This window comes from Pongo pygmaeus, chromosome 1, assembly GCF_028885625.2.
Source record: "Pongo pygmaeus isolate AG05252 chromosome 1, NHGRI_mPonPyg2-v2.0_pri, whole genome shotgun sequence".
Taxonomy (NCBI): domain Eukaryota; kingdom Metazoa; phylum Chordata; class Mammalia; order Primates; family Hominidae; genus Pongo; species Pongo pygmaeus.
The window spans coordinates 145,468,972-145,495,760 of NC_072373.2; the positions used below are offsets into that span (position 1 = coordinate 145,468,972).

General features: G+C 37.9%; 1 protein-coding gene and 1 pseudogene across 18 annotated transcripts in view; both read left to right on the forward strand.

The window, feature by feature from the left end:
- The window catches only part of SSX2IP (SSX family member 2 interacting protein), a 47,160-nt gene extending 28,489 nt beyond the window's left edge, over positions 1-18,671 (forward strand). For 6 of the 18 annotated variants that reach the window (XM_054478345.2, XM_054478335.2, XM_054478449.2 and 3 more), the window contains 8 exons: positions 60-135; positions 215-392; positions 4,106-4,256; positions 6,095-6,231; positions 6,574-6,747; positions 10,655-10,769; positions 11,976-12,141; positions 14,948-18,293. In XM_054478345.2, coding sequence (XP_054334320.1) covers positions 60-135; positions 215-392; positions 4,106-4,256; positions 6,095-6,231; positions 6,574-6,747; positions 10,655-10,769; positions 11,976-12,141; positions 14,948-15,122 — 1,172 coding nt within the window. In that variant the 3' untranslated portion in view covers positions 15,123-18,293. Of the gene's footprint in view, positions 1-59; positions 136-214; positions 393-4,105; positions 4,257-6,094; positions 6,232-6,573; positions 6,748-6,996; positions 7,506-10,654; positions 10,770-11,975; positions 12,142-14,947 lie in introns of those variants that run through there. The other 12 variants (XM_054478384.2, XM_054478365.2, XM_054478374.2 and 9 more) reach the window with 5 other exon arrangements.
- Positions 18,672-25,570: 6,899 nt separating this feature from the next.
- On the forward strand, positions 25,571-26,511 carry LOC129016840 (small ribosomal subunit protein eS27-like; annotated as a pseudogene).
- The last annotated feature ends 278 nt before the right edge of the window (positions 26,512-26,789 follow it).

Sequence of the window (26,789 nt, forward strand, 5' to 3'; positions counted from 1 at the left end):
GAGTTTTAGACGCTTAAGCATGTATGGTAAGAATTAATTTTATGTGTTCATGTTTGTAGCTATGGACATTTTGAATTATGTCGGGAGAGCTGATGGAAAAAGAGGCTCCTGGAGGACTGGTAAAACTGAAGCCAGGTGAAGTCCAGTTTAAATTGATAAATGTAATCAGACTTCCTTCTATCCTGCATTTTCATACTGACAGTTTCTTTCTCAGGAATGAAGATGAAATGTATAAAATTCTCTTGAATGATTATGAATATCGTCAGAAACAAATCCTAATGGAAAATGCAGAACTTAAGAAGGTTCTTCAACAAATGAAAAAGGAAATGATTTCTCTTCTTTCTCCCCAAAAGAAGAAACCTAGAGAAAGAGTAGATGATAGTACAGGAACTGTAAGTGGCTCTTTCTTCTCTAATATAGTCTTCAGATTGCTAGTAAGAATAATTAAAACACGTGGTAGGCGTTCTCAATGGGGACACTATTGGTATTTTGAATAGGACACTCACTGCTATGCTACTTTCAGTTACTGTGACAACTGAAAAGACTGTTCCTGTATGTTTTCAGACATTCCCTGAAAAATGCTGGAGATGATTTTCAGGGGAATTAATACATGTCAAGCACTGTAAGAAGTGCTTTATAAGCATTGTCTCATTTTATAATATTCCTCATAACATATGAGATTATTTCATATATTATAATTTGATGATTTAGATACTATAAATATCCCCATTTTATAGATAAGGAAACTAAGGCATAATTCTTAGTAGCCCAGTATCACACATGACAGTGCTAGGATTTGAATCCAAGTTTCTCAGTCCAAAGCTCACGATCATAACCACTATGTCAAATATGCTTTCAATTGTTTTAGTATTATGTACTCTACTTTTCACAGAGTGAAACTTTTGTTAACTTTGGGAACCAAATAGTTTATAAATTTATTGAGTGTTCTTTATGTTCTAGTCTCTGGAAAGGAAAGGCTAAAAAGATTTTGACTTTTTCCCTCAAGAAGCTCTTTTTGGGAGAGACAGACGTGGAGAAGTGATTGTTACATGTGTTAGGTGCTGTAATAAGGTGGTACAATGTGCAGAACAGAATAGTTATGGCAATCAAGGCATCACAGAGAAAGTGACATTTTCACTGCTTCTTAGAAAATAAGTATTTTTGAAGTTTAAAAAAAACATGGAGAAAGCATTCCAGAGAATGGGAGTAATATATGCAGAGGTCTGAAAAAAAAATCACATAATGGTGAAAAGTTCATTTTACTTAATTGCTTTACATATAAATTAAAATCGTAGGTTTCAGCAAGTTCACATTAGTGATAAAAATCTGAAAATAATGTTGATGGAAAATGCTAGTTAACAGCAAGATACCAGAACTTGTTTTTTAAACCTGTATTTGAGGATTATTTATTTTGTGGTATCACAGATCAGTCCAGCTGATAAGCCCATCCCAGCACTTACCTTTTTTTCTCCTTAACATTTTTTTAAAAAATATTACCTAAATATTTTTATTTACTTATTTTTTTTGAGAGACGGAGTCTTGCTCTGTTGCCAGGCTGGAGTGCAGTGGCACAATCTCGGCTCGCTGCAACCTCCGCCTCTCGAGTTCAAGTGATTCCCCTGCCTCAACCTCCTGAGTAACTGGGACTATAGGCAGCCGCCACCATGCCCTGCTAATTTTTTTTTTTTTTTTTGTATTTTAGTAGAGACAGGATTTTACCATGTTAGCCAGGATGGTCTCAATCTCCTGACCTCGTGATCCACCCGCGTCAGCCTCCCAAAGTGCTAGGATTACAGGCATGAGCCACTCACTGCATCTGGCCTTTTTGAGACGGAGTTTTGCTCTTGTTGCCCAGGCTGGAGTGCAGTGGCACCATCTCACCTCACTGCAATCTCCGCCTCTCGGGTTCGAGCGATTCTTCTGCCTCAGCCTCCAGAGTAGCTGGGATTACAGGCATGCACCACCATGCACGGCCAATTTTGTATTTTTTGTAGAGACGGGGTTTCTCCATGTCGGTCAGGCTGGTCTCGAATTCCCGAATATCTTTTACATTCTCCATTTTGAGGCCTGCTTGACCTCTTATATGTAGTTAACCTTTTATCTCAAACTCTGTCACTTCTAGTCAGTTCTTAACATTCACTAATACTTCTTCAAAGTTAGCACAGTGTCCGTTACTACTGCAGCATCTTCAGTTTTTGGTCCATCCTTAATGTCTCATCACCAGATTTCAGTTAGCAAAAGTATGTGGTAAGTCAGGGAGATCTTTCTTCAGTGATTAAACCCTCCTCACCCCCATTACTCAGCCAGTGGGTAGTATCCTGTATAATTCTTCATAATTCACATGTTTAAGTGGACGAACAATGATCTCTTAAATATATATTCTAGTTTTAAAAGATCCATTTTTCTAGCTCCCTTTTCTCTGGGAAAGATTTTTGAAGCATTATAGCAAGAGAAATAAGATGTAATGTTGGAATGCCTAGGTAGCATCCACGTTTCATTTATTATTTGACCTACTTACTTGTAAAACATATACCGAAAATTCAGGTAAAATGAATTTGTTGTTTTGTTTTTTGGTTTTTTAGAGGCAGGGTCTTGTTGCCCAGGCTGGTCTCGAACTCCTGGGCTTAAACAGTCATCCCACCTTGGCCTCACAGAGTGTTGGGATTACAGGCGTGAGCCACTGTGCCCAGCCGAATTTTTTATTTTCATTTTGTGGTTACAGAGTTCTGTTCAATCTGAGAAATGTGCAATAATTATTCATTTTTCTTTTCTTTTTGAGATGGAGTCTCGTTCTGTCACCAGGCTGGAGTGCTGTGGTGACATCTCAGCTCACTGCAACCTCCGCCTCCCGGGTTCAAGTGATTCCCCTGCCTCAGCCTCCTGAGTAGCTGGAAGTACAGGCATGCACCACCACGCCCAGCTAATTTTTGTATTTTTAGTAGAGACAGGGTTTCACCATGTTGGCCAGGATGGTCTCAATCTCTTGACCTCGTGATCCACCCACCTGTGCCTCCCAAAGTGCTGGGATTACATACAGGCGTGAGCCATCCCACCCGGCCAATAATTTTTCTAACAGATTGGTAGTATTCTAATAGGCTTTAAAATGTTCAGAAGAGAAGTTGTGCTTCCTTGGAAGAGTTAACTGGCAAGTCGCTTTTGAGGATTGGCAGGGGCTAGAATCACCATGAGCTGGATCCTGGGCCATTCCCCTGTCTGCTCCACCTCAGAGACCCTGACCTCTGCTAGCCCGTTGCTGACCTCAACTACTGATAGAGTTCTTCAGACTCAGTTGCTCCCTCATCCTGCTGATCTCCATGTGCGAGCAGTCGAATCAGCCCTTCTTTCTTTTCATCTTTTATCTTCCTTTTTTCCTCAGCAAGATTTTTATTGTTCAAATTAGTGAAGTATATCTCTCTACCTTCCTGAATATTAATGACAAATTAGAACTACTTAATGTAGATGTGGGTTATTATGACATATATCCATTTTAGTATTGTTTTCCCATGTTCTTTATCCTGCTTTGATTCTGTATGATCATATATCAGTAAAGTGTGCTACTTCTTTATGATTTCATATTTTGGCGGAATACAAAGAAAAGTATCTCCAGTTGTATAAAAAAGTATATGAGGAGAATAGAATTAACAGTTGCTTTTATTAAATACTTCAGAGATTATTTCACAAGTGCATTTCTTTAAGCAGCCTAGGCTTAGAAACAAGTTGATCTAATGTCAAATATCAGTTCTGCCTCTTAGTTGTAATGCTGCTTCTCTAAGCCTCAGTTTTCCCACATTGTAATGAGCTGAGGGTTAAATAACGTGAAAACATCCAACACATTAGACAGATAGTGATATCTCCTTCTCAGACAGCTTCATGACTCTTGTCATTAACTGTATTTGGATTCAAATTCAGGTTTAGAGAGAGCTGAATTTAGGAGTCTCTTTTTTTTTTCAAGACATTTGAATACTGGGTCATATATGCATAAGACACAGCACAGAAATGATTTTGATGTGGCTCCCTCTGGTAATCACACTGAAGACTACTTGCCTGAGCATCTAAAGCCATTGTAAGGTATTAGCCTTTCCTCTTCATCTCTCTCTGCTTGTAGGTTATTTCTGATGTTGAAGAAGATGCCGGGGAACTAAGCAGAGAGAGTATGTGGGACCTTTCCTGTGAAACTGTGAGAGAGCAGCTTACAAACAGCATCAGAAAACAGTGGAGAATTTTGAAAAGTCATGTAGAAAAACTTGATAACCAAGGTAACCACTGCTTCTATGCATGTAAAGTGAGTTGTGACATTTGGTAAGGTGTTGATTTTTAGTCACTTAGAAAGCCACATTATAGGCTTAGAGCTAAAGTACTATACTTCAGTTTGGTGGTTTGAAAGCAAGATTTTGCATACATTTATTTTTTCATTTTATTTTATTTTATTTTATTTTACTTTTTGAGACAGAACCTTGCTCGGTCACCCAGGCTGGAGTGTAGTGGTGCCATCTCGGCTCACTGTAACCTCCGCCTCCCAGGTTCAAGTTATTCCTCCTGCCTCAGCCTCCTGAGCAGCTAGGACTATAGGCGCACATCACAGCCAGCTAATTTTTTGGTGTGTTTTTAGTAGAGATGGGGTTTTGCTGTGTTGGCCAGGCTTATCTCGAACTCCTGGCCTCAAGTGATTCACCTGCATTGGCCTCCCCAGAGTGTCTGGATTACAGGTGTGAGCCACAGTGCACAGCCGAGATTTTACATACATTTAGATGTGAGGTTTGAACCTCACTGAGAAAAATACACTTTGGTCTCAGAGTGAATGTTTGAAAAGAGGACATCATGGATCCATCTGCTCTGGATGCAGTGTACAATCAAACTAAGATAACTGAGTCGGGATAAAAGACTACACATTGGGTATAGTGTACACTGCTTGGGTGATGGGTGCACCAAAATCTCAGAAATCACCACTAAAGATCTTATTCATGTAACCAAACACCACCTGTTCCCCCCCAAAAAGAGAAAACTGAGTCTCTTTTACTGACTCTCAAAAATCAAGAAGTATTTATCATAGTATTGATAGGAACCTTTTGCTTACTTCTAGATGCTTGCAGGTTACTATGTTCCTAGTAATTCACTTAAATTTATTTTTAAAATAATAGATGTTTAATGCAAAATATTAATTTGGAAGTATATAAAGTAGAATATCCTGGTCTGCATTCCATACATATAACACTTAACAGTTTGGTGCATAGTTTTCTATACTTTCCTGTATGGATTTGAAAGATACTTATTTTTTTTTTATTTTAAAAATTGAATATTACCTATATTTTTCTTCAGTGTGCTTTTCTCACTTAACTATTATCCTTATACATAGCTCTACATTGATGAATATATTCTTAATATTTTCTACTTGGTAAAGTTTGAATGCTTTTAAACTAGGAAAATGAAGATTTCTGCTCAGTAAATGAAGCCTATTTAAAGAAAAATTTAAATTGTCAGAATATGAACTCAGTGCCATTGTGTTAAGTATTAGTAAAGAGCAATCAGCAAAATTATTATTACAGCACCAAAATGAATATACACGAGATTTTGTTCATTGGAGTCAATGCTGTTTATTAGCAAAAAGCAAGTATGTTTGGACTTCGTATTTGTTGAATTTAATACTTGAGACCAAGATTTGTAACACTTCATTGATCTTTGAAGCAGTGTCAACAAAAAACATGATTTTATTTTTCTCTTCTCTGAATATGGCCATTTTGTCTGTTTTTAATTAGGACATAATCTTGAATAAATATGGATTACAAATTGTTGGCAATAGAGCTCTGTTTTTAAGCATATCATTTAGTCTTAAAATTGCACAAATGTGTAATTGTCATGAACTCCTGTAGTTGCTTTGCTTCTTAAACATTTTTTATAATGTTAAAATAATATAAATTTAATTTTGTTATAGCTTATGAAATTTTAAAAAGTCAAAGGATATAACTACTTTTTAGAAAACCTGTAAAATTCTAGAAAGATAAAAGTTCTGAGAGCCCTTGTTTTAAAGATATGTGCAAAACACTGTAAACTAAGTGGTGGCTATAAGACCTGTGTCAACTTACTGATTTTGTCTTAGTTTCAAAGGTACACCTGGAAGGTTTTAATGATGAAGATGTAATCTCACGACAAGACCATGAACAAGAAACTGAAAAACTCGAGTTAGAAATTCAGCAGTGTAAAGAAATGATTAAAACTCAGCAACAGCTTTTACAGGTGAATATGAATTACCTTTTAAAGCTGTTCTCCATGAAAAGCCAGAATTGTGCTGAACCTTACCAGATTTGTATTCCTTTATTTCATAAGGCCCTGGTATTTGACAGTTTTCTAGTCTGTGTTCCCTGCTGACAGACACATTGTGTACCACTCCTTAAATAGTCCATACTTTGCTAGTTGGGGTAGTAGCTTTCGGGAAATGAGAATTCTCATTTGACTTTTTGATTCTTAATAATTTCTATTCCTGCCCTGAAGTTTGACCGGCCTTCCCTTGCTTTCATTTCAACTCGTTGGAGTGTTGCAAGGTCCCTCAGGAACTTACTATGTTTTAAATTTTAATAGCAGCAGCTCGCTACTGCATGTGATGATGATACCACTTCACTGTTACGAGACTGTTATTTGTTGGAAGAAAAGGAACGCCTCAAAGAAGAATGGTCTCTTTTTAAAGAGCAGAAAAAGAATTTTGAGAGGGAGAGACGAAGCTTTACAGAAGCCGCTATTCGCCTGGGATTGGAGGTATTTTAAACAATTGTAGTGCTTTTGAAAATACTGGGGATGGGTGGGCCTCAGTAGAATGCTTCTAAGGTCTACTTTTGTTTCTTGCTATTTACTTATTTTCTAAAATATTTACTGGTGATCTCATAAATAATTTGAAATGAAAGGGAGGCTGAGCATATAGAATGGGATCATTTCCCCTTACCAGATTTGAGAATTGAACTTAAAAAAAAAAAAAAAAACGCTATAAGCATTTATTACTGCTTTCAGATTGGCTTTCTCCTGCTAAGTGTTTTACACAAGAAATCTCTTTTGGGTATCCATCATTCATCCACTGTCAGTAGGTGTGGTGTCAGAAGACAGTGCAACCAAGACTACATTTGCTGTTTAAAAAGGAAGTATAATAAAAAATTAAGTTCTCTTCTCCCCAGTCCATCATTGTTATATATTCGCTCTATAGCGTGCTTTTTTTACTTAGCAATGTGTCATCTACATAGTCCCCCTTCAAAAATTGTAGCAGTAATGTCTGAATAAGGTTAAAAAAAAAGAAATCAGCAAAACTCATTAAAAAAAGCTACAAAGTAAGAAAGTATCCTCCTTTCTCATCCTCAGTTTCATTCCTTAGAGGTAACTGCTGTTTAAAAAGTATCTGTTGGAAATTCGTCTAGGAAGTACTATTTTAACTTTTAATGTATTTCACGTTTTCTTGTTTATCAGTTCATTGATTCCCTGCTATGAAAGATAAGGAGTTCTGTGTCCTTGTTGTACCTCCTACCTACACCCTTCCTCATTCACATCTCATGTCTTCATACACCCTTCCTCATTCACATCTCATGTCTTCATAATATTGTTCCTCTTGTTCGTCTGCTTGCCCTTTTTTTTTGCTTTAAGGAAATAATAAAAAGCTTCCATTTCGTGTTTGTTCAACTTCAGTCAGTATCAGTTCATCCCTGCAGTGAAAGCTGAGGACTTTCTTGTTGTTACTCTTGTTCTACCTCTCTTGCTGTACTACTTTGCAATTTTTGTGACATTATTTTTCATTGTTATCACATTCATAGTTTGTCCTCTAACACAATCGAGGTATAAGTACTTTGTCTAAACTTGAGACTTAAAAGTTGGAAAACCAGGAAAGAAAATTGATAATATTAAAATTATGTAAATATTATTCTATAACCAATATGTTTGGACACAGAAAATATTCTGTATTATTAAGACTTTGCCACCCAGAGAGTTATATCACTATCTAGTGAATTCTTTTTTCTCTGTAGCTTCCTTTGTGATTTCCTGAATTAGATTCAGCTGCCATGTTTCTTATATCTCATGTTACTGTCTTTCTTGGGTTTCTATTCAATTTGCTGTATTAGTAATTGAGTAATTACTAATTCTTGAGTAATTTTTTTTTATAAATAGTGCATGAGCTATAAACATTCTGAATTCTGGAATAGTCAAAAATATATTCATACTTGATTGGTTTGGCTGGGTATAGAATTTGGATTCCAATTTTTTTCCCTCAAAACTTTGAATTATTCCATTTCTCCTAGTGTTTAGTTTTACTGATGAGAAGCCTGATTGTAATATACCTGTGTTACTTTGTAGATGATAACTGTGTTTTGTCTTCTATCTCCCTCTGTGGAAGCTTTGGTATTTTCTTAAAGTTTGGAAATTTTACCAGGATACTTCTAGAGAGTTCCTTTCATCCTAAAGATTCTGTATTTCTTTAATTTAGGGAAATTTTCTTCTTTATTTTTTCCTTCTTTGACTTCTCTGTGTTCTGGAACTTTTGTTAGACACACATTTGGCCTTCTGAATATATATCTACAGGTTGACTTTTGTTCTCAATTCTGGGATATTCTCTTACCTTTATCTTAGAGATCACGAAACTGGCTTTTCAGGGTCAGTTTTATTATTTGCTTTAGCCACTGAGTTTTTGCTTCAGAATTTATCTTTAAAATTTTCTAATGTCCTTAATTTTTGCTTTTCTTTATATAGCATGATGTTATTTTACAGATGTTTATTAATCTGTCTGATAATATTTGTTACATTTTTTAAAAAGATTTCTTTCATCTCTTGAATTATCTCTTATCCATGGTCAATTTTCTATTTATCTTGACCTTTTTTCTATATTAGTTTTCTCAAATGTTTGGTGATGCATGATTCTGTATCAATATTTATGAATGAAAGACTGTGTGTTGCTTGTTTTAAGTAGCTGACGTGGATTTCCTCAGTTCACAGTGTGAACATCTGTTTCATCAGTAGCTATCTTCAGGGAACAACACTTGCACCAGCATTGTCTCCTACCTGTTTCCAAGCCCTTATTCCCCACATTACTTCAAGAGAGTAATTACTCTTGCTACTTTGCATATTGCTCCCAGTTGCCAGGTGCCTTTCCCTGCATGAGAATTTTTCTCCGTCTGGTCACCGGGACAGTGGGCATAGTGAGGGATGGGAGGGAGGCATGCAAGACCTGAGGGCTGATGGAGAATTTAGTTTAGGATTCATCAGCTATTCAGAAGGGGGAGGTTTGACATAATTTGCCTATGCCCTCTTGTGGTTTAGTGGTGGTGGCTACCAGTACTGGTAGATGGCTAGAGGATGAGAGAAATGCTTGATGAAGTCATAGGTCCTGTTTTTCAAGTGACTAATTTACAATATAGATTATTTTTCTTTTGTTTGTAACTTTATAATGTTTTGTATGTTCAAAAGTTATGCTAATATTCTGTTCCATTTTTTGCATTGTTTATTTGAACTTAAAATTGATATGAAGACAGTGATGGTTGGTTTATTAGGTGAAACAGATGGATTTCTGTTTTTTAAACGTAATTTTTTCGTAAGTGAAATTTTTCTTAGTTTTTTTGGTTTTGTTTTGCTCTTTTTTTTTTTTTTTTTTTTTTTGAGATAGAGTCTCACTCTGTTGCCCAGGCTAGAGTGCAGTGGCGTGATCTCGGCTCACTGCAAGCTCTGCCTCCTGGGTTCATGCCATTCTCCTGCCTCAGCCTCCTGAGTAGCTGGGACTACAGGCACCTGCCACCACACCCGGCTAATTTTTTTTATTTTTTTATTTTTAGTAGAGACGGGGTTTCATCATGTTAGCCAGGATGGTCTCAATCTCCTGACCTCGTGATCCACCCGCCCTGGCCTCCCAAAGTGCTGGGATTACAGGCGTGAGCCACCGCGCCCGGCCTTGTTTTGCTTTTTGAGATGGAGCCTCGCTTTGTTGCCCAGGCAGGAGTGCAGGGGTGCAATCTCAGCTCACTGCAACCCCTGCCTCCTGGGTTCATGCAATTCTCCTGCCTCAGCCCCCTGAAATAGCTGGGACTACAGGCACGCGCCACCATGCCCGGCTAAATTTTGTGTTTTTAGTAGAGATGGGGTTTCACCATGTTGGCCAGGTTGGTCTCAAACTCCTGACCTTGTGATCCGCCCACCTTGTCCTCCCAAAGTGCTGGGATTACAGGCATGAGCCACTATGCCCGGCTCTTTTTTTTTTTTTTTTTTTTTTTTTTGAGATACAGTCTTGCTGTGTCACCTAGGCTGGAGTGCAGTGGTGCTATCTCGGCTCACTTCAGCTTCAACTTCCCAGGCTCTAGCCATCCTCCCTCCTCAGCCTCCCAAGTAGCTGAGACTGTAGTCCTGTGCCACCATGCCCAGCTAATGTTTGTATTTTGTGTAGAGACCGGGTTTTGCCGTGTTGCCTAGGCTGGTCTGGAACTCCTCAGCTCAAGTGCTCCACCAACCCTCAGCCTCCCAAAATACTGGGATTACAGACGAGTGCTGAAATTATTCTTAGTTTTTTAGGTTAACTCATTTGACATAAGAAGTACGAATAGATAGCCAGAGAGCAAACAAAGATAGCTAGAGCAATCATGTGAAATGGCAACTGTGTGGATGTTGAAATATTGATCATTATTTCTTTGGTTGTGTATGGTAGAGAAAGGCATTTGAAGAAGAAAGAGCCAGTTGGTTAAAGCAGCAGTTTTTAAATATGACTACCTTTGACCACCAGAACTCAGAAAATGTGAAACTTTTCAGTGCCTTCTCAGGAAGTGAGTACTTTATAAACTCTTTAATTTGAATATGCATATAAATAAAATTATTTACATATTACAAAATACTACATATTATTAATACAAAACTTTGGAAATCACCAATTAGAGCTCTCTAATTATAACTAAAAGTCAACTTTTTTTTGTTTGTTTTTGAGAAGGAGTCTTGCTCTGTCGCCCAGGTTGGAGTGCAGTGACGTGACCTTGGCTGACTGCAACCTCTGCCTCCCGGCTTCACGCGATTATCTTGTCTCAGCCTCCTGAGTAGCTGGGATTACAGGCATGTGCCACCACGCCTGGCTAATTTTTGTATTTTTAGTAGAGACGGGTTTTTACCATATTGGCCAGGCTGGTCTTGAACTCCTGACCTCAGGTGATCCACCCATCTCAGCCTCCCAAAGTGCTGGGATTATAGGCATGAGCCACTGCTCCTGGCCTAAAAATCAACTTTAATATTTTATTTACTGTAGTCAAAGTGAGGATGAGAGGGGGACTGTGCATACCAAAAGTAACTTTTGTTGTGAGTTTGTAATAATGTGAAGTTTTTGAAAATTTACATCGAGAATTTTTTTTTTTGTAGAGACAAGCCCTCGCTGTACTACGCAGGCTGGTCTCAAACTCCTGGCTTAAGCAGTCATTCCGACTTACCTTCCCAAAGTGCTAGGATTACAGGTGTGAGCCACCCCACCCAGCCTAGAAATATTTTTAAAACTAGATCCTTTTGGCTGGGCACGGTGGCTCACGCCTGTAATCCCAGCACTTTGGGAGGCCAAGGCAGGTGGATCACGAAGTCAGGAGATCGAGACCATCCTGGCTAACACAGTGAAACCCCGTCTGTACTAAAAATACAAAAAAATTAGCCAGGCATGGTGGCGGGCCCCTGTAGTCCCAGCTACTCGGGAGGCTGAGGAAGGAGAATGGCGTGAACCCAGGAGGTAGAGCTTGCAGTGAGGCAAGATCGCGCCACTGCACTCCAGCCTGGGCGACAGAGCAAGACTCCATCTCAAAAAAAAAAAAAAAAAAAACAGATCCTTTTAAACGTGTGGACTATGCAACAAAGATAGGAAGATTAATGATATTAATGTGAATTTGTTCCATCTCTTACCTCACTCAGAACCGCAGATGAATCATCCTGATGATTTACCTTCACTATATTTAATGCCTCACCATATGTACTGCCTTTTTCTCTTCCTTGTTTTACAACAGGTTCTGATCGGGACAATCTTATAGTGCACTCGAGGCAACCACAAAAGAAGCCTTACAGTGTGTCTAATGGGTCTCCAGTTTGCATGTCTAAACTTACTAAATCTCTTCCTGCTTCACCTTCCACTTCAGACTTTTGCCAGACACGTTCCTGCATATCTGAACATAGGTATTTGTCTATAAGTGATCTTTTCACGTATTTCTAAAAATTGCTAAAGTTGCACTGCTAAGGGAAAGGTGGCATGTCTGTAGTATTAGCAACAATAGAGATTTTGGAGAGGAATTTAGTAGATGATTTATTCATTCTACAAATATTGAGTGTCCAGTATATATAGACACTGTGCTAGATGCTGGAAATACAATAGTGAACAGGTAGATCTGTTCCTTGTCTTCTTGGAGGTAAATCATATGATGTGTGTCTTTTTATTTCACATTTAAGATACAATTTAGAATGTAGTCTTAATTATAGGAGTTAATATTTTAAGCACTTTAATTGTATTAAATAGAAGGATATTGTTTTGACAGTTTTTGTAGAGTACATATCTTAACATTTTTTTCCGGCATGCCCATTTTATTGTTGTTGAAGGGCAAAGAACTGAGAAAAGCTTGTTCCTGTTGAGTGAAAAAGATTTGTGCCCAAGGATGACAGTGTAAAAAAACACGGCTCTCCACCTTGGGAAACCCATATGTTGCTCTTAATTGCTACATTTTGGTGTTTTCCTGTATCTCAAGTTATTATATCATTTTCTAAGATAAGATCAATACTCTGCTTCAGTGCCAATTCCAAGATTAGTTTTAAACGAAGCAGAAGAAGCAGGTAGAACATTCCTAGTAAGACAGGGAGGAATAGAAAAGATCAGAGGGGTAAGTTGGAAAGTATGGTGGTAATCTCTTTGCTCTTAATTAAAAGTAGGAGACAACGGCCTTGGAAAACAGTCAGAGCTGAAGCAAACTCGGCCTGTGTTAGAGACTGGAGTGGAACTAAGTGTCGAAGAAGCCAGCTGGCCCTTGGGCTGAGAATTATGAAATAGATGGAGTTTAAAACAAGAAAGGAAGCTTTTAAAAGAAGGAGGAGAACACATTATAAGTTGTAGTTGACTTTTAAGAGGTGGGGGATTAGGACTCCAAGTAAATGTTAGAGGGGATGAAAAAGAGCTAGGTAAGAGCACTCTAGCCAAGTGTAGGAACGCTGAGGTGGGACACACCTCATTTGCAATGGTGACCAAGACCTAGAGGTGTGAGATGAGGATGGAGAGATGTAAAAGTTCAAATATACAGAGAGGATAAGATCGTGAACCCATGTGTACCTATGACTCAGATTCAGCAATTACTAACTCATGATCAATATTGTTCATATATAATCCCACTCTGCTTGCTCTCTCCACCCCAGCCCCAACACATCTGGGATTTCATTTACAGAATATTTTAGTGTGCATTTGCAGGTCAAATATTGTTCTAAGGGGAATAGAAAAAACATTAGTTTTAAGCAAGAGAGTGAAAAAAAGTCTTAAGTTTTAAAAAGATTACTGTTTATAATATTGAAAACAGATTGTAGGAGTCTGTAATATAAACCAGGAAATCCAGTTAGGAGGCACTATTGGAGTGGAAATGAAAGACAATGGTAATTGGACTAGGGTCGTAATGTGAAGGAAGAAATGCTTGGATTTGGGATCTATTTTGAAGTTAGACCAGTAGATGAGTTGAATATGGGAAGTGAAAGTTTATTTATTTTACAATCAAAAGATAATGTGTAAGCTTATAGTATTTTCTTACATAGAATGTTATTCAGACTTCCAAATTTGACCAATCAGAACTATCTGTATAGATATAGACGCAATTGTAGCCACCATTCACAAATAACGCATTTTATATCTGAGATAGCATAACGTAGTTGTCTCAATTGTTTTTATATATTTTAAATATTTAGGTTTTTACATCATTTTTAGTTGTGAAATATTTGACATAAATATTTCTTGAAGACATTGTTTTATGTTTAATAAAGTTCAGCATTTAGTACCTAAATCATAGGCTGTTGCAAGTTAAATGTTAATATATGTAAAGCACTTAAAAACATTTAGTGACAGACTATAAAAATAAAAATATATGTAAACAAATATAAACATGCTTTTTTTGTTTCTGAGTGCTCCACTAAACAACATCAGTGGCATAGAAATAATTTTGGAGCTTAAAGGAATTCAAGGTATTCATTGTTAACTAGCCTCTAAGAATAAAACAAACAGAAAAAAGTTTTATAACTAATAGAGAAGCTGTGCAGCCTGACTTGGTTTTTCACATTTTAAATTATTGGATAAACTTGGTTCTCTTGCTCCTGAAGCATTTTGAATCTCGGTTTATATTAATATTATAACAAAATAATTAGGAGTGTTTGTAGCTAATTTCTACAACATCCTCATTGTTCCTTCACTGTAGAATGGAATTTTACATAAAGGCTGTGCCTTCACTGTAGAATGGAATTTTATATAAAGGCTGTGCCTTAGATTCCAGGCAAGGAGACTTGTGCATAAGTTACTTAAAAAACTTAGTTTGATCATTTGTACAGGGATTCTGATGACCGAATTACTATAAGTATTGGTAAATAAATTTATAGTAATTTGGTCATCAGAATCCCTTGTACAAATGATTAAACTAGGCATGCACTACTACTCCCAGCTAATTTTTTGTAGAGACAAGGTTTCACCGTGTTACTCAGGCTAGTCCTGAATTCCTGGGCTCAAGCAGTTCGGCTGCCTCAGCCTCCCAAAGTGCTAGGATTACAAGTGTGAGCCACTGCTCCCAGCCTTTTTTTTTTTTTTTTTTTTTTTTTTTTTTTCCAAGTAAAATTTTAAATTATATTTTTGGCCTAGATTTTTAGAATTAAAAGGAACTTAATTTTTTTTAAGATTGCCACATTATGAGGTTAAAGTATAAAAGAAGGAGAGGATAGTCACTAAGATCTGCCTTTCTTTTCCCAACAGTTCAATCAATGTACTGAATATAACTGCTGAAGAAATTAAACCAAATCAGGTTGGAGGAGAATGTACAAGTCAAAAATGGAGTGTGGCGTCAAGACCTGGATCACAGGAAGGTTGCTATAGTGGATGCTCCTTGAGCTACACAAATTCTCATGTAGAAAAAGATGACTTACCTTAGACATGTGGACTGGAATTTTTTTCATTAACGTGTTCATCAAATTTCACATCTAAGTTGAAACAGGGCGTGTCATAAAGTCAATTATCTCTAATAACTTAAGATGGCCTAAGTTGTTTGTTTGGACTTCCCTGTCTTCCCCCAAAGAGTTGAAATCTTAAATCTATTTAAAAGGATATAAAAGCTTTGGATATGTATTTTTAGTAACAGAAGCATCTGGTTCTGTGAATAAAGGAATGTATAGATGTTTGGATGGAAACAAAAGCACTAGAATGAGTTTCCTCTTATAGGTATTAAAAATAGCACTTTTAGGAAACTGATTATTGTAAATGTTTAATTTTGTCTCAAATATAGTTGGCATTGGAAGTTTAGCCTTTACTTGAATGTATACTGTAGATTTTTAACAAAGCGAGTTCTATATTTATTATGTTTAGTGTGATTTGAAATTACCTCTTTCATATGTTTTAAATAAAGTGAAATTTATGTATGTTTTGTACATAGATATACATGATTATGTTAAGAGGCTTTAAGATTTAAAAGTTTCACACAACCATAAGTATAGTATTTCATGCCAGTAAAATTTTTTTAGTGGTATTCTGTTTACAGATGTATTAGGACCATTGATGCATTACATTTAAGAATTCTTTTTAATACATCTGGGCAATAAATATTGAAAGGTATTCCATGAAGCTGAGTTCTTTAGATAATCAACACTACTAACATTACATTTTTGAGATTTTTATGACATTAGATTTTTATTTTGTATATGTAGGATATTATAATTTTTAAAAGGACTATTGATGATAGAGGAATAGGGGCAAGACAACAAAAGTACCTTTGAATAAAACAATTTAAGAAATTGGTTTAAGATATTGGATGATAGAAGATACTTAAGATATCTAGATGGTGATATTTTCCTTACAAGATGGGTACCAGTATAGTAATATCGTATACTAACTAGGGCTTTGTATTGTCAATAATTTTTTAATAATTTTTTAATGAGGTATTTACCACTGAAGAAATATGATAATGTAAAACCATCAAATTTTATAATTGAGATGATACTCTGGAAAAACATGTCATTTCATTTTCAGAAAACTCTTAGGCTCTCTTCAGTCTCTGTAATGTTTCTGATTGCATGTTTCTTCATGAAAAGTATGTTGTTGTTTTGATAGTAATAATAATAAATGTAGGCTCAGCTCTTTCCCAGGATTTTCATCAAAAAGCTTTAAGTGCCTAACCCTGCTTGTCTCTGTATATAGAAGCCTGCACAGATCCAACCCTTGCTAGGTATCGTAGTTTAGGCCCATTTACCTTCCCCTGTACTGGCAGTTCAGCCACTTACATGCACTCACCCTGTTTGTGGCTATTTTAAATTCATATTATTAAAAAAAACAACAAAAAAAACCACCTATTTGTGTTATCCATTCACTATACGTAACTATGTAACTCTTTGGAGTTGCGTAGCAGCAGCCATTTTTTCAGGGCTGATAGGATATCATTAAGAGTATCTTATGAGACATTAGTGGATATACTCATAATATAGTAACCATATTTACAGTTTTAAAGAGCTAGCTCTTGAGCGTTAGTCACTCACTACCTTCAGCTTGATGCATGGTCACTTCTTTACTATTTAAAATACTACACATTGTACAAAATATCGAAGACACTACTATATGCTAAAGGAAGAAATCTAGCTGGGATATAGGCTTTTATGTTGTTGTTTTTGTTTTTGTTTGTTTGTTTTGCTATTTAGCAATAACACGGTCAAAAAAGGCAATCAGAAATTTTAAATAGAATTAATGGATACATTTGGCAAGAATTTCCCCCCCAGGGTTTTCTATGGTGTACTTTGCAAGACATAAGCTCTCTAATTTTTAAAGTAAATCTCTTATTTTAGCAAATATTGTATTTCATGACAATGGAGTTCTAGAAAGCAGCATCTGTTTTTTGTTGTGTGTTTCCATTTTAAAGTGAGTTGAGTTCTCAAATTGGAAAGAAAAATTCCTTGAGACTTACTTTAAAATCTAAAGTGTGAAAGAAACAGCAGAGTAAAAGCCAGACTCATTGCACCTTCAATGTCTGCATAGATCCAGAAGTTGTACATTTTACCTAACAACATCACTTTTGTTGAACATTCCAACTCCAGCATGATCCCCAATCACCCTAATCTCAGAATGCTGGAATGATGTCTGTTGTAAAACCCAGGACTCCACACACAAAACTCCTAGGATTTTGTTTCCCATCTCTTTCTAGGTGTTTGCAATGTACAAATAATACAGCTGTGCTAATCTCACATTTAGCCATGATAGATGATGGTTCTAGAGTGTACTTCTATTGTAAGTCCTCCTGATAATCTTAAGTGCTTTCTTGTTTATCACTATGTAAATCTGAAATATTTTGTACTTCATTTGTTTTTATCCATTCTGAATTTTCAAAGCATAAAAATGTCAAAAATTGAGATAAACACTTTGTTCACTATTAAATGTTTGCATCTGCAGTCTATGATGAGAAACAATGATATTAAATTATGACTAAAATTTAACAAATAGTATTTTCTTATAGAAGCAATGTATTAAATGATTAGATACACAGGACAGTTCACAGCAAATTTTTTACTTACATGGCATAATTGAAATACTGTTATTTGGAAAGAGTTCTATACTGCCTACCTTAGCTAACCAGAATTGTTCATAGACTTGTGATAATATGGTGTTATGGGAAAACACATTTCATGCGCATGATGAAGAGAGCACCGTGAATCTAGTCTTGACTGCCCCTGGTGGAACATTTGAAAGCCCCTGGGACTCCAGGAGAGATGTTTTTGCAGCATGTATGCTAAATTTGTGAGTTAGCAAGACCCTGCTGTGATTACGATGTTGTACAGATCTTCAAAGTATATTGCCTAATATAAGTCATGTTATTTCTAGATTGGATTTAAAGTAAGTATGGATTATGGAAGTCTAGTAAATATACTTTTCCCTATTTTTGTCCTTTTTCAGTCTTTTGGTAAGCATTTATGAAGTACCTGCTGTATGTCAAGGCTTACTACTGCTTTCCAATCCTTGGTGATACGAAGACAGATAAGCACGCTGCCTGCTATTGAGAATCTGAGCTGAGTGGAAGACCAACTATTAAACCTACATTGTAATAAACAATGGTGGATGCTACTGACACATTCAGTCTGTTCATAAAACATGGACTGATGGGTCTGCTCCAGGCCACATTCGTTTCTTAACAGTAACATGGCTAGGCTTCCATTTATAAGTCTCACCATTATTTACTTTGTGAAGTACTATGTAACAGATGATTGTTCGCTAGATTTTGTTTTCTACAATCAAAATGTGGACCTGCAAAGCAGTGTAGGATTTTCTCTCTTCAAGAACGTGTATTATTATCTAGTAGAAAAAGCATTCCCAAAGATTTGGTCCATGCAGATAAGGATAATGAAATCGCTTACTCTAATCCTTTTTCTAAATACAGTGTTTTTCAAGCTGGATGTAAATTAGAGTGGGTGGATATTGATTAAATTATTTGACATATAAAATCAAATGACTGGTTGAGGTTTTTTTGAACATTTACAAATAATGGATTCCTGAGAGCTCAGGAAGTACTGTAATGTCAGTGACATGAAGCTCCTGATAAAGATCCACCTCATTCATATATTTGAGCTTCAGAAATACATATACCTAGTATAATGCTTAACAGCACATAATATTTGTTGATGAGAAATACACTGATGAAACAACACATTTCTTTACTGGAATGAATGGACTATAAATTTGGGGTTAGAATCCTAAAACTCCTCTTTCTCAGGAGGGTAAGAACCTTGTCATGAATATATGCATGTGTGTTTCCAACCCTATCTCAATTCCTTGCATATAGAGTATCATGATAGGGTAGGTTATGCTGCAATTAAACATTAAGTCGGTGTGGCTTAATAAAATTTATGCTCATGAAATGTCCAGTGTGAACTGGGAAATCCTCCATTTTTAGCTATGCCATCTGGAACGCATGGTCTCCAACATCGCCAAATCAGAGAGCGAGCAGACTAGCAGATGGTGTAGGATATTTTTAAGGGCCAGACCTGAAAGAGACATTCCTTCCACCTACAGCCTCACTGCAAACAAGACTGGGAGGTATAGAACATGTAGCTATTTGGTGAGCACTTACAGTGTGCTACCGAATGTAGTTGATGCTAGATATTTCGTCCATGCATATTACTCTGCAGGGGGGTTTAGTGCTGATTATTAAAGCAAATATTCTTAATTTTTGGAAGGAATGTATTTTAAAGCTCCTCACTTTCTAACCTTTTTATAATACAAGTTTCTGAATGTTCAAATGGTAGTTTTACTCAGTTATTAAAGTATCTTACAGTGCACAGAACACTTATTTTTCAACTATCAGGGAATCTTAACCTTCCTATTTTTAGAGTTGATAACAGACTCAAGTGTTAAATAATGAACCCAAGGTCACATAACCAGACTGCAACCCATATCTTAGGTTTGCTAAATTTCCACCTTTTCCCATAGCGCTGCAGTGCCTGCTTGTAGGGCTTTCTAAGTGAAATTCTTCACCCATTAGCTGCCTATAATCTACATCAAAAGTAGTGATCATTTGGTCCATGTGCAAGACTTGGCCTCATTTTTTTATGATTGGTTACCATGGCAGATCTATTCAGGGTTGGACCACTACCTTTTTGCAATTAAGATACTAAGGATTTCATTGAAATAGCTAATTTAGTAGTTTATGATACTCTAAAGGCCATTGAGTAATCAGAAGTTATGTCTAGATCACCTGTAATTTGTGTGTGTGTGTGTGACAGCGTCACCCAGGCTGGAGTGCAGTGGCACCATCTTGCCTCACTGCAGCCTTGCTCTCCCGGGCTCAAGCAGTCTTCCTACCACAGGCTTCCAAGTAGCTGGGACTACAGATGTGCGCCACCACACCTGGCTAGTTTTTTGTATTTTTTATAGAGATGGGGTCTTACCATGTTGGACAGGCTGGTCTCGAACTCCCAGGCTCAACTGATCCGCCCTGCCTTGGCCTCCCAAAGGGTTGGGATTACAGACGTGAGCCACCGCCTCTGGCCAGCCTGTATTTTTCTGTCCTGCCTTTTTGTTCACTCTTGGCATTTTGTGTGCCGTGTCCCACTGTAGCTACAGTCACAGTGACCAGAAATACTTCATTTTGTCCAAAAGGTTCAGTCACCTTTTGCAGAGATTTTATCATGAAAAATTAGAATTAAGGAACGTGAATATTTTTACTCAGTTTTAGAAGGAAGATGGCTGATGTAGGGCAGCTGGATATTTTCTAGTTTCCCTGTTGCATCTGCATTTAGATAGATTTTCTTGTTTCTGGTCTGTCATGACAATTTCATTCCTTTTTACAGTGTTCTATTAAAGCAAACCATACCCCGGCCCAGTGTACTCATTAGAAAAAAGTAAACATTTGCATATTCCCTAGAACCCTAAAACTGATAACAAGAACCTACCCTCCATTCTGGCTCTTGATCCAATTTTCTATTATATATGATGTCTAAACCAAGGTGGTCAATTGTTCATCCCAACCAGGCATAGGATCAGACAGCTGAGTTCCCTAGGATTAGACTCTGCTAGTGCTTAGCCATGACTACTATGGCTGGTTTTGTTAACCTCTAAGTGTAGTTTTTACTTGACTAAAACATGCTGTAATTTATTTACCCTACCTTGAGATTTTTTTCTTCTGTAATTCTCAGCCCAGAACTATTATTTCAAACTAAACTTGTATTTCACATTTTTAATTAGTGAAGAGGCTCAACGAAATGCAATTTTCAAATAGTCACCCAAGAGTATAAAGCTTTTGTGGAATATCAGTTTAATTTCTAAACACTTTTAGTTTCTTTTATCTTGAAAATCTTTTACCTTAATAACTAGTTGATTTGGTTTTGTAATATTATTCCTTTTAAGCAAAGAGGTATTAAATAATAAGGAAGGCTGGGTGCGGTGGCTCACGGCTGTAATCCCAACACTTTGAGAGACCAAGGCAGGCGGATCACCTGAGGTCAGGAGTTTGAAATCAGCCTGGCCAACATGGTGAAACGCCATCTCTACTAAAAATACAAAAATTAGCCGGGTGTGGTGGCAGGTGCCTGTAATCCCAGCAACTGGGGAGGCTGAGGCAGGAGAATTGCTTGAACCCAGAAGGGGTAGGTTGCAGTGAGCCGAGATCACGCCATTGTACTCCAGCCTGGGGGACAAGAGCAAGACTTCGTCTCGAAAATAAATAAATAAAAAATAAATAAATAGGAAAATCTCTATAAATTAGATCTCAGTGAAATTAAACTCTTCCAAACAAATAGTTTTTCAGATTCTGTGTTAATGCCCCAAAGAAAACTAGAAATCCAACAACTAGCCACACAAAGCCTTGGCACATATGTTCTAAAGAAGCTATTTTGATCTTAAACCATGAAAAATTTTAACTGGAATTTTAAAAATCACATCGCCTTTTTATTTCCAAAGCACTTGTCTTCATTTTTATCAAGGGCAAATATCTGAGGAAACAACTCATAAATGCTTTTTGTTGTTGTGGAGGCAGAGTCTTACTCTGTCGCCCAGGCTGGAGTGCAGCAGCGTGATCTCAGCTCACTGCAACCTCTGCCTGCCGTGTTCAAGCAATTCTTCTGCCTCAACCTCCTAAGTAACTGGGATTTCATGCATGCACCACCATGCCCAGTTAATTTTTGTATTTTTAGTAGAGACAGGGTTTCTCCATGTTGGCAAGGCTGGTCCCAAACTCCTGACCTCAAGTGATCTGCCCGCCTCAGCCTCCCAAAGTGCTGGGATTAGAGGCATGAGCCGCCACGCCTGGCCTCATAAATGCTTTTAATTGAAATTCTTTGATAAGGAACGAAAAGACTATGGTAAATCTCAGAAGCAGGTTCTGGCCTTGGCAGTGAGGGCCAGAAAGGGGTATACATTGGAGACACAGTTGCTTGTGGTGTGGTTTCCCAAAATCTGAAGGTGCACATTCCTGTTGACTCAATGATCTGTTTCTCTGGACTTGGTAGCCTTCTGTTTTGCAGACCCCCAAGCACTGTATAACTGGGATTCACTAATTATAGCTTGAGTAACTATAAATTGTTATCCAAATGGGAAACTTTTGATAGTGAAATGGGGAGCTATTCATGATTAGGCCTGTACCACAATGGAAATTGGGACAAATGATAACCCTGTGTATAATGGAAGCCCTGTCCAAGTAAGCATAACTCTGACTTGAGTTTTGATTGTTGAACCTGTAAACCCAAAATAAAATCCTAAGGCCCCCCAACTATTTGAATGGGCCCCTTCTCTCAGCCAACGGCATTCCAAAGTTAACCTGAAAAACTAGCTCAGGCCATGTTGGGAAGGAAGGGTCAGACATGCCTGATTATACCCTCCTTCCTCTTGGAATTCAGGAAAAGCTAACCAGCATTAATAACAACACAGACCTTAAGTCTTACAAGAGACATTTACAACCTATGCTCCCTGAAGGCTGTTACCTGGAGGCTGAATGATAAAACTTTGGTTTCCACAGCCCCTTATCATCATAACCCATACATTTCTTTGTATTGATTCCAAGTCTTTAGATAATAACTCATTCAGGCTGGGTGTGGTGGCTCACGCCTGTAATCCCAGCACTTTGGGAGGCTGAGGTGGGTGGATCACGATGTCAGGAGTTTGAGACCAGCCTGACCAACATGGTGGAACCCCATCTCTACTAAAAAAAAATACAAAAATTAGCTGGGCGTGGTGGTGCGTGCCTGTAATCTCAGCTACTCAGGAGGCTGAGGCAGGAGAATCGCTTGAACCCAGGAGGCGGAGGTTGCAGTGAGGCGAGATCGCACCATTGCACTCCAGCCTGGGTGACAGAGAGAGACTCTGTCTCAAAAATAAAATAAAATAGAATAAAATAAACTAACTCATTCAACAAATTGCCAATCAGAAAATTTTTAAATCTACCTCTAACCTGGAAGCCACTGCTTCAAGTTGTCTCACCTTTCCAGATTGAATCAATGTACTTCTTACAGGTATTGATTGATGTATTATGTCTTCTTAAAAAGTGTAAAAGCAAGTCACACCCAGAACACTTTGGGCACATGTCATCAGGACCTCCTGAAGCTATGTCATGGGCCTGTCCTTAACTTTGGCAAAATAAACTTTCTAAATTGATACCTATCTCAGATATTTTTGGGTTCACAAACCCTAATCTCTACAAAGCTACTTCCTTTAATTCATGCCTCAGGTATAGTTTCTAAAAGATGGAATCAAGTTGTGGTCTAACCTAATATAGTCAGCTTTCCTATAACACTCATAAACACCATGTAAAAAAGCACAAGTTTGTCTCAATGCAGTTGACATATTAGGGAACAATTTGAGCATAATGCAAAATTTGTGTTTGCTTATGTGTGATTCTGTTAGTGAGAAACACTAAGTGAATGCAGAAAACTGTGCCCAGCTGATCCAAACTAAACAGTAACACACAAAACAAATATACATCTCAAATGTCTACTGTTACAGTAGATAGGTAGTCAGGCATGAGCCGGGCAGGAGAGGGCTCCCCCACCACCCACCAGGATGGTCAGGCGACCATCAGATAATGGTATGGCAGTTACCACACTGCCTCTCTAAAAATGATCATTGGCAGCCAGGCCTAGGAGAGGCAATTTCCTGATGGTTCACAGTTGTCACACTAACGTGATAATTGATTGCAGGCATCAGGGAAAGGGAATTTCCCAAACAGATTAAAAACACTTGAAATTGGTAATCAGCTTCCAATAAAATCTCAGGAATTGGGTGAGTGAGCTTGAACATATGCATTAAGAGACAAAATGGTGGAGTATGGCCTCCCAGGGGCATTTCACTAGAAGAAGGAAGAAAGCCTCAGGTGAGCATGCTACAACTTCCTAAACACACTGTGCATGCTCACCTCCCAAGCACAAGGAGGGCACTGTGCATGCAAGCAGCCCACCCTAAGGGAAGAATTATGGGAAAAGGGACGCAAGACCCCGGAAGTATGCCAGTATATTCAACCCCAAGTCAAAAGGCCAAATGTCGCACTTATCCTTCAAGTCGCCTGCTTGTGTCTCTTCCATGTGTACTTTCCTTTCTTTCCTGCTCTAAAGCTTTTTAATAAAGTTCCACTCCTGCTCTGAAACTTGCCTCAGTCTCTTTTTCTGCCTTAAGCCCCTCTGTCGAGTTCTTTCTTCTGAAGAAGCAAGAATTTAGGTTGCTGCAGACCCATTGGTAATTTGGATATTCACTGCCACTAACACTACCATCTATCTCAGTTTCCCATGTATGTTATAAACAATACTCATCCCTATCTGACATTACAATTTTCCCCTGGGATTTCAGACAACTCTCCTTCTACCACTTCACAACATACAAGCTACAACCCTTCCAACCCCTACTTCCACAAGCTAACTTCCAGTTTTTTTCAAGGTAAAGTATCATGTTTATGGTATTGTTTATGCATTTCTTAACCACTTAACATGTATAAAACTCTGCTACCATTTTTTATTAGGATATTTTTTAATGAGTCAGGGATGACTTTTTTTGTTTTTGTTTTTGAGATGGAGTCTCGCTCTGTCGCCCAGGCTGGAATGCAGTGGCGTGATCTCGGCTTACTGAAAGCTCCCCCTCCTAGGTTCATGCCATTCTCCTGCCTCAGCCTCCCTAGTACTGGGACTACAGGTGCCCACCATCACACCTGGCTATTTTTTTGTATTTTTAGTAGAGACAGGGTTTCACCATGTTAGCCAGGATGGTCTTGGTCTCCTGACCTCGTGATTCACCCGCCTGGGCCTCCCAAAGTACTGGGATTACAGGCGTGAGCCACCATGCCCAGCCCTGATGAAATTTTTTAATGCTGTGCACCTAACTCCATTTTCCCCATAGGTCCTGTGATTTTTACTATAATTCTGCAAAACATGGTTTTTAGGGATATATGTGTTGTATTAAAGCAGAGCTGATGAAAAGGATCGCCTTTTGTCCCTCCACTTACCATATGCTGACTGCTGATAGCCTCTCAAAATTCCATGCCAGCTTTCTTGATTCTACACATCTGTAACAAATTATTATTTGAGGGACAGAAACTTTAAAAATTAAAAACAACCATCAAAAATACATCAAGCCCTTGCTGTGGCAGGCACAATACTAAGCCTTAATAAGCCATTTCTTTGACTTTTCCCAATAACTCTCTATGCAGAAGCTATTGTTATACTCACTTTATAGACGAGAAAACTGATGCAAAGAAAGGTAAACTTGCCCAGCACCACACAGCTAATACGTGGTGAAGAAGGCACGTGAACACCAGGAATCATAGCACATTTTCTACTGGATCTGATTAACCTGCAAGTGCCTGATTGCATGCTGCTCACTAGGGGTGTTGCCTGACAGGTCTGGAAAGGCTGAGCTTGCGAAAGGATCAACATGCCTTTGGCTAGAGATTTACTGCATCCATCCCTGGAAAAAGAAAAGAAAAGAATGGCCAGTGAAAAGTTCAAATTCTTACTTTGTGGATATAACATGTCCTAGTTGCCACAAGACTACCATGTTTTTCAGCCATGCCCATGAAACCATCTTTGCAAAAATTATAACAATGAAAAAACAATGACAGTGAAAGGGATCTATCTGATCTAACCAATTCCCATCTTGCCTTGAACCTCCAGACTGCCTTTGTCATTCCTGGGCTTGGGCCAAGCTAACTTTGGGAGAAATTTATAGTTTAAATGATAACAGCCCTTCCTCCAAACTAAACCACCTTTGTAATGAAAGACCACCAGGTTAGGTGGATGAGAGGAGCACGAACTCTGCTAAGGTGTAGACCTAAACAATTATAAGCCATTATTCTGGAGGTCACAAGATTTGCAACTTCCCCCAATTACTCCTGCAGATAACATCACTATTGTAGAAACTAAGATTGGTCTTTTGAGATGTCTTTTCAGGCTTTTGTATCTCTGACTACCATGGCTCCACTTGGACCTGCCAACAAGTCCTGTGGCCCCACCAAGAAGCAAATTCTGCACACCCCTCTGATTGCACCCCTAACCAATCAGCAGCACTCATTCCCTTGCCTGCCAAACCATCCTTGAAAAACCCTAGCCTCCAAATTTTCAGGGATGCTGATTTGAGTAACAATAAGACTCCAGTATCCTGTTCAGCTGCCTCTGTGTGAATTAAACTCTTTCTCTGTTACAACGCCTCTGTATTGATAAATTGGTTCTATATAGGCAGTGGGCAAAATGAACCCATTTGGTAGTTACTCTCAGACAGTGGATCTTTGTGTAAGTTATTCAACAGTGTTGTGCCAGCCTACAGGACGAAACACCAAGCTCACAAAAGAGTGTTTATTTAGAAGAAAGCAACACTAATGATCCACACAACATCCTGAATTTGTGTTATGTCCCAGAAAGCCTTATCATAAGTTCAGTAATTCTGGTTAATCTACCAAGATAAGTAAGTGTGTTTGATTTTGTAAGGTATGGAGCAGTGATCTCCTATTTTGGTGTTTTTCAATAAAGTTTTGGTTATGGGCAAATAAAAAATTGATGACATTTTATTTTCCCTTAATATCAGCTTAAATGGTTCTTACATCTATAAAGCTTTTTCTGACTCTGTAGGGAGGCAGTCACAACTCTGCTCTCAGAAT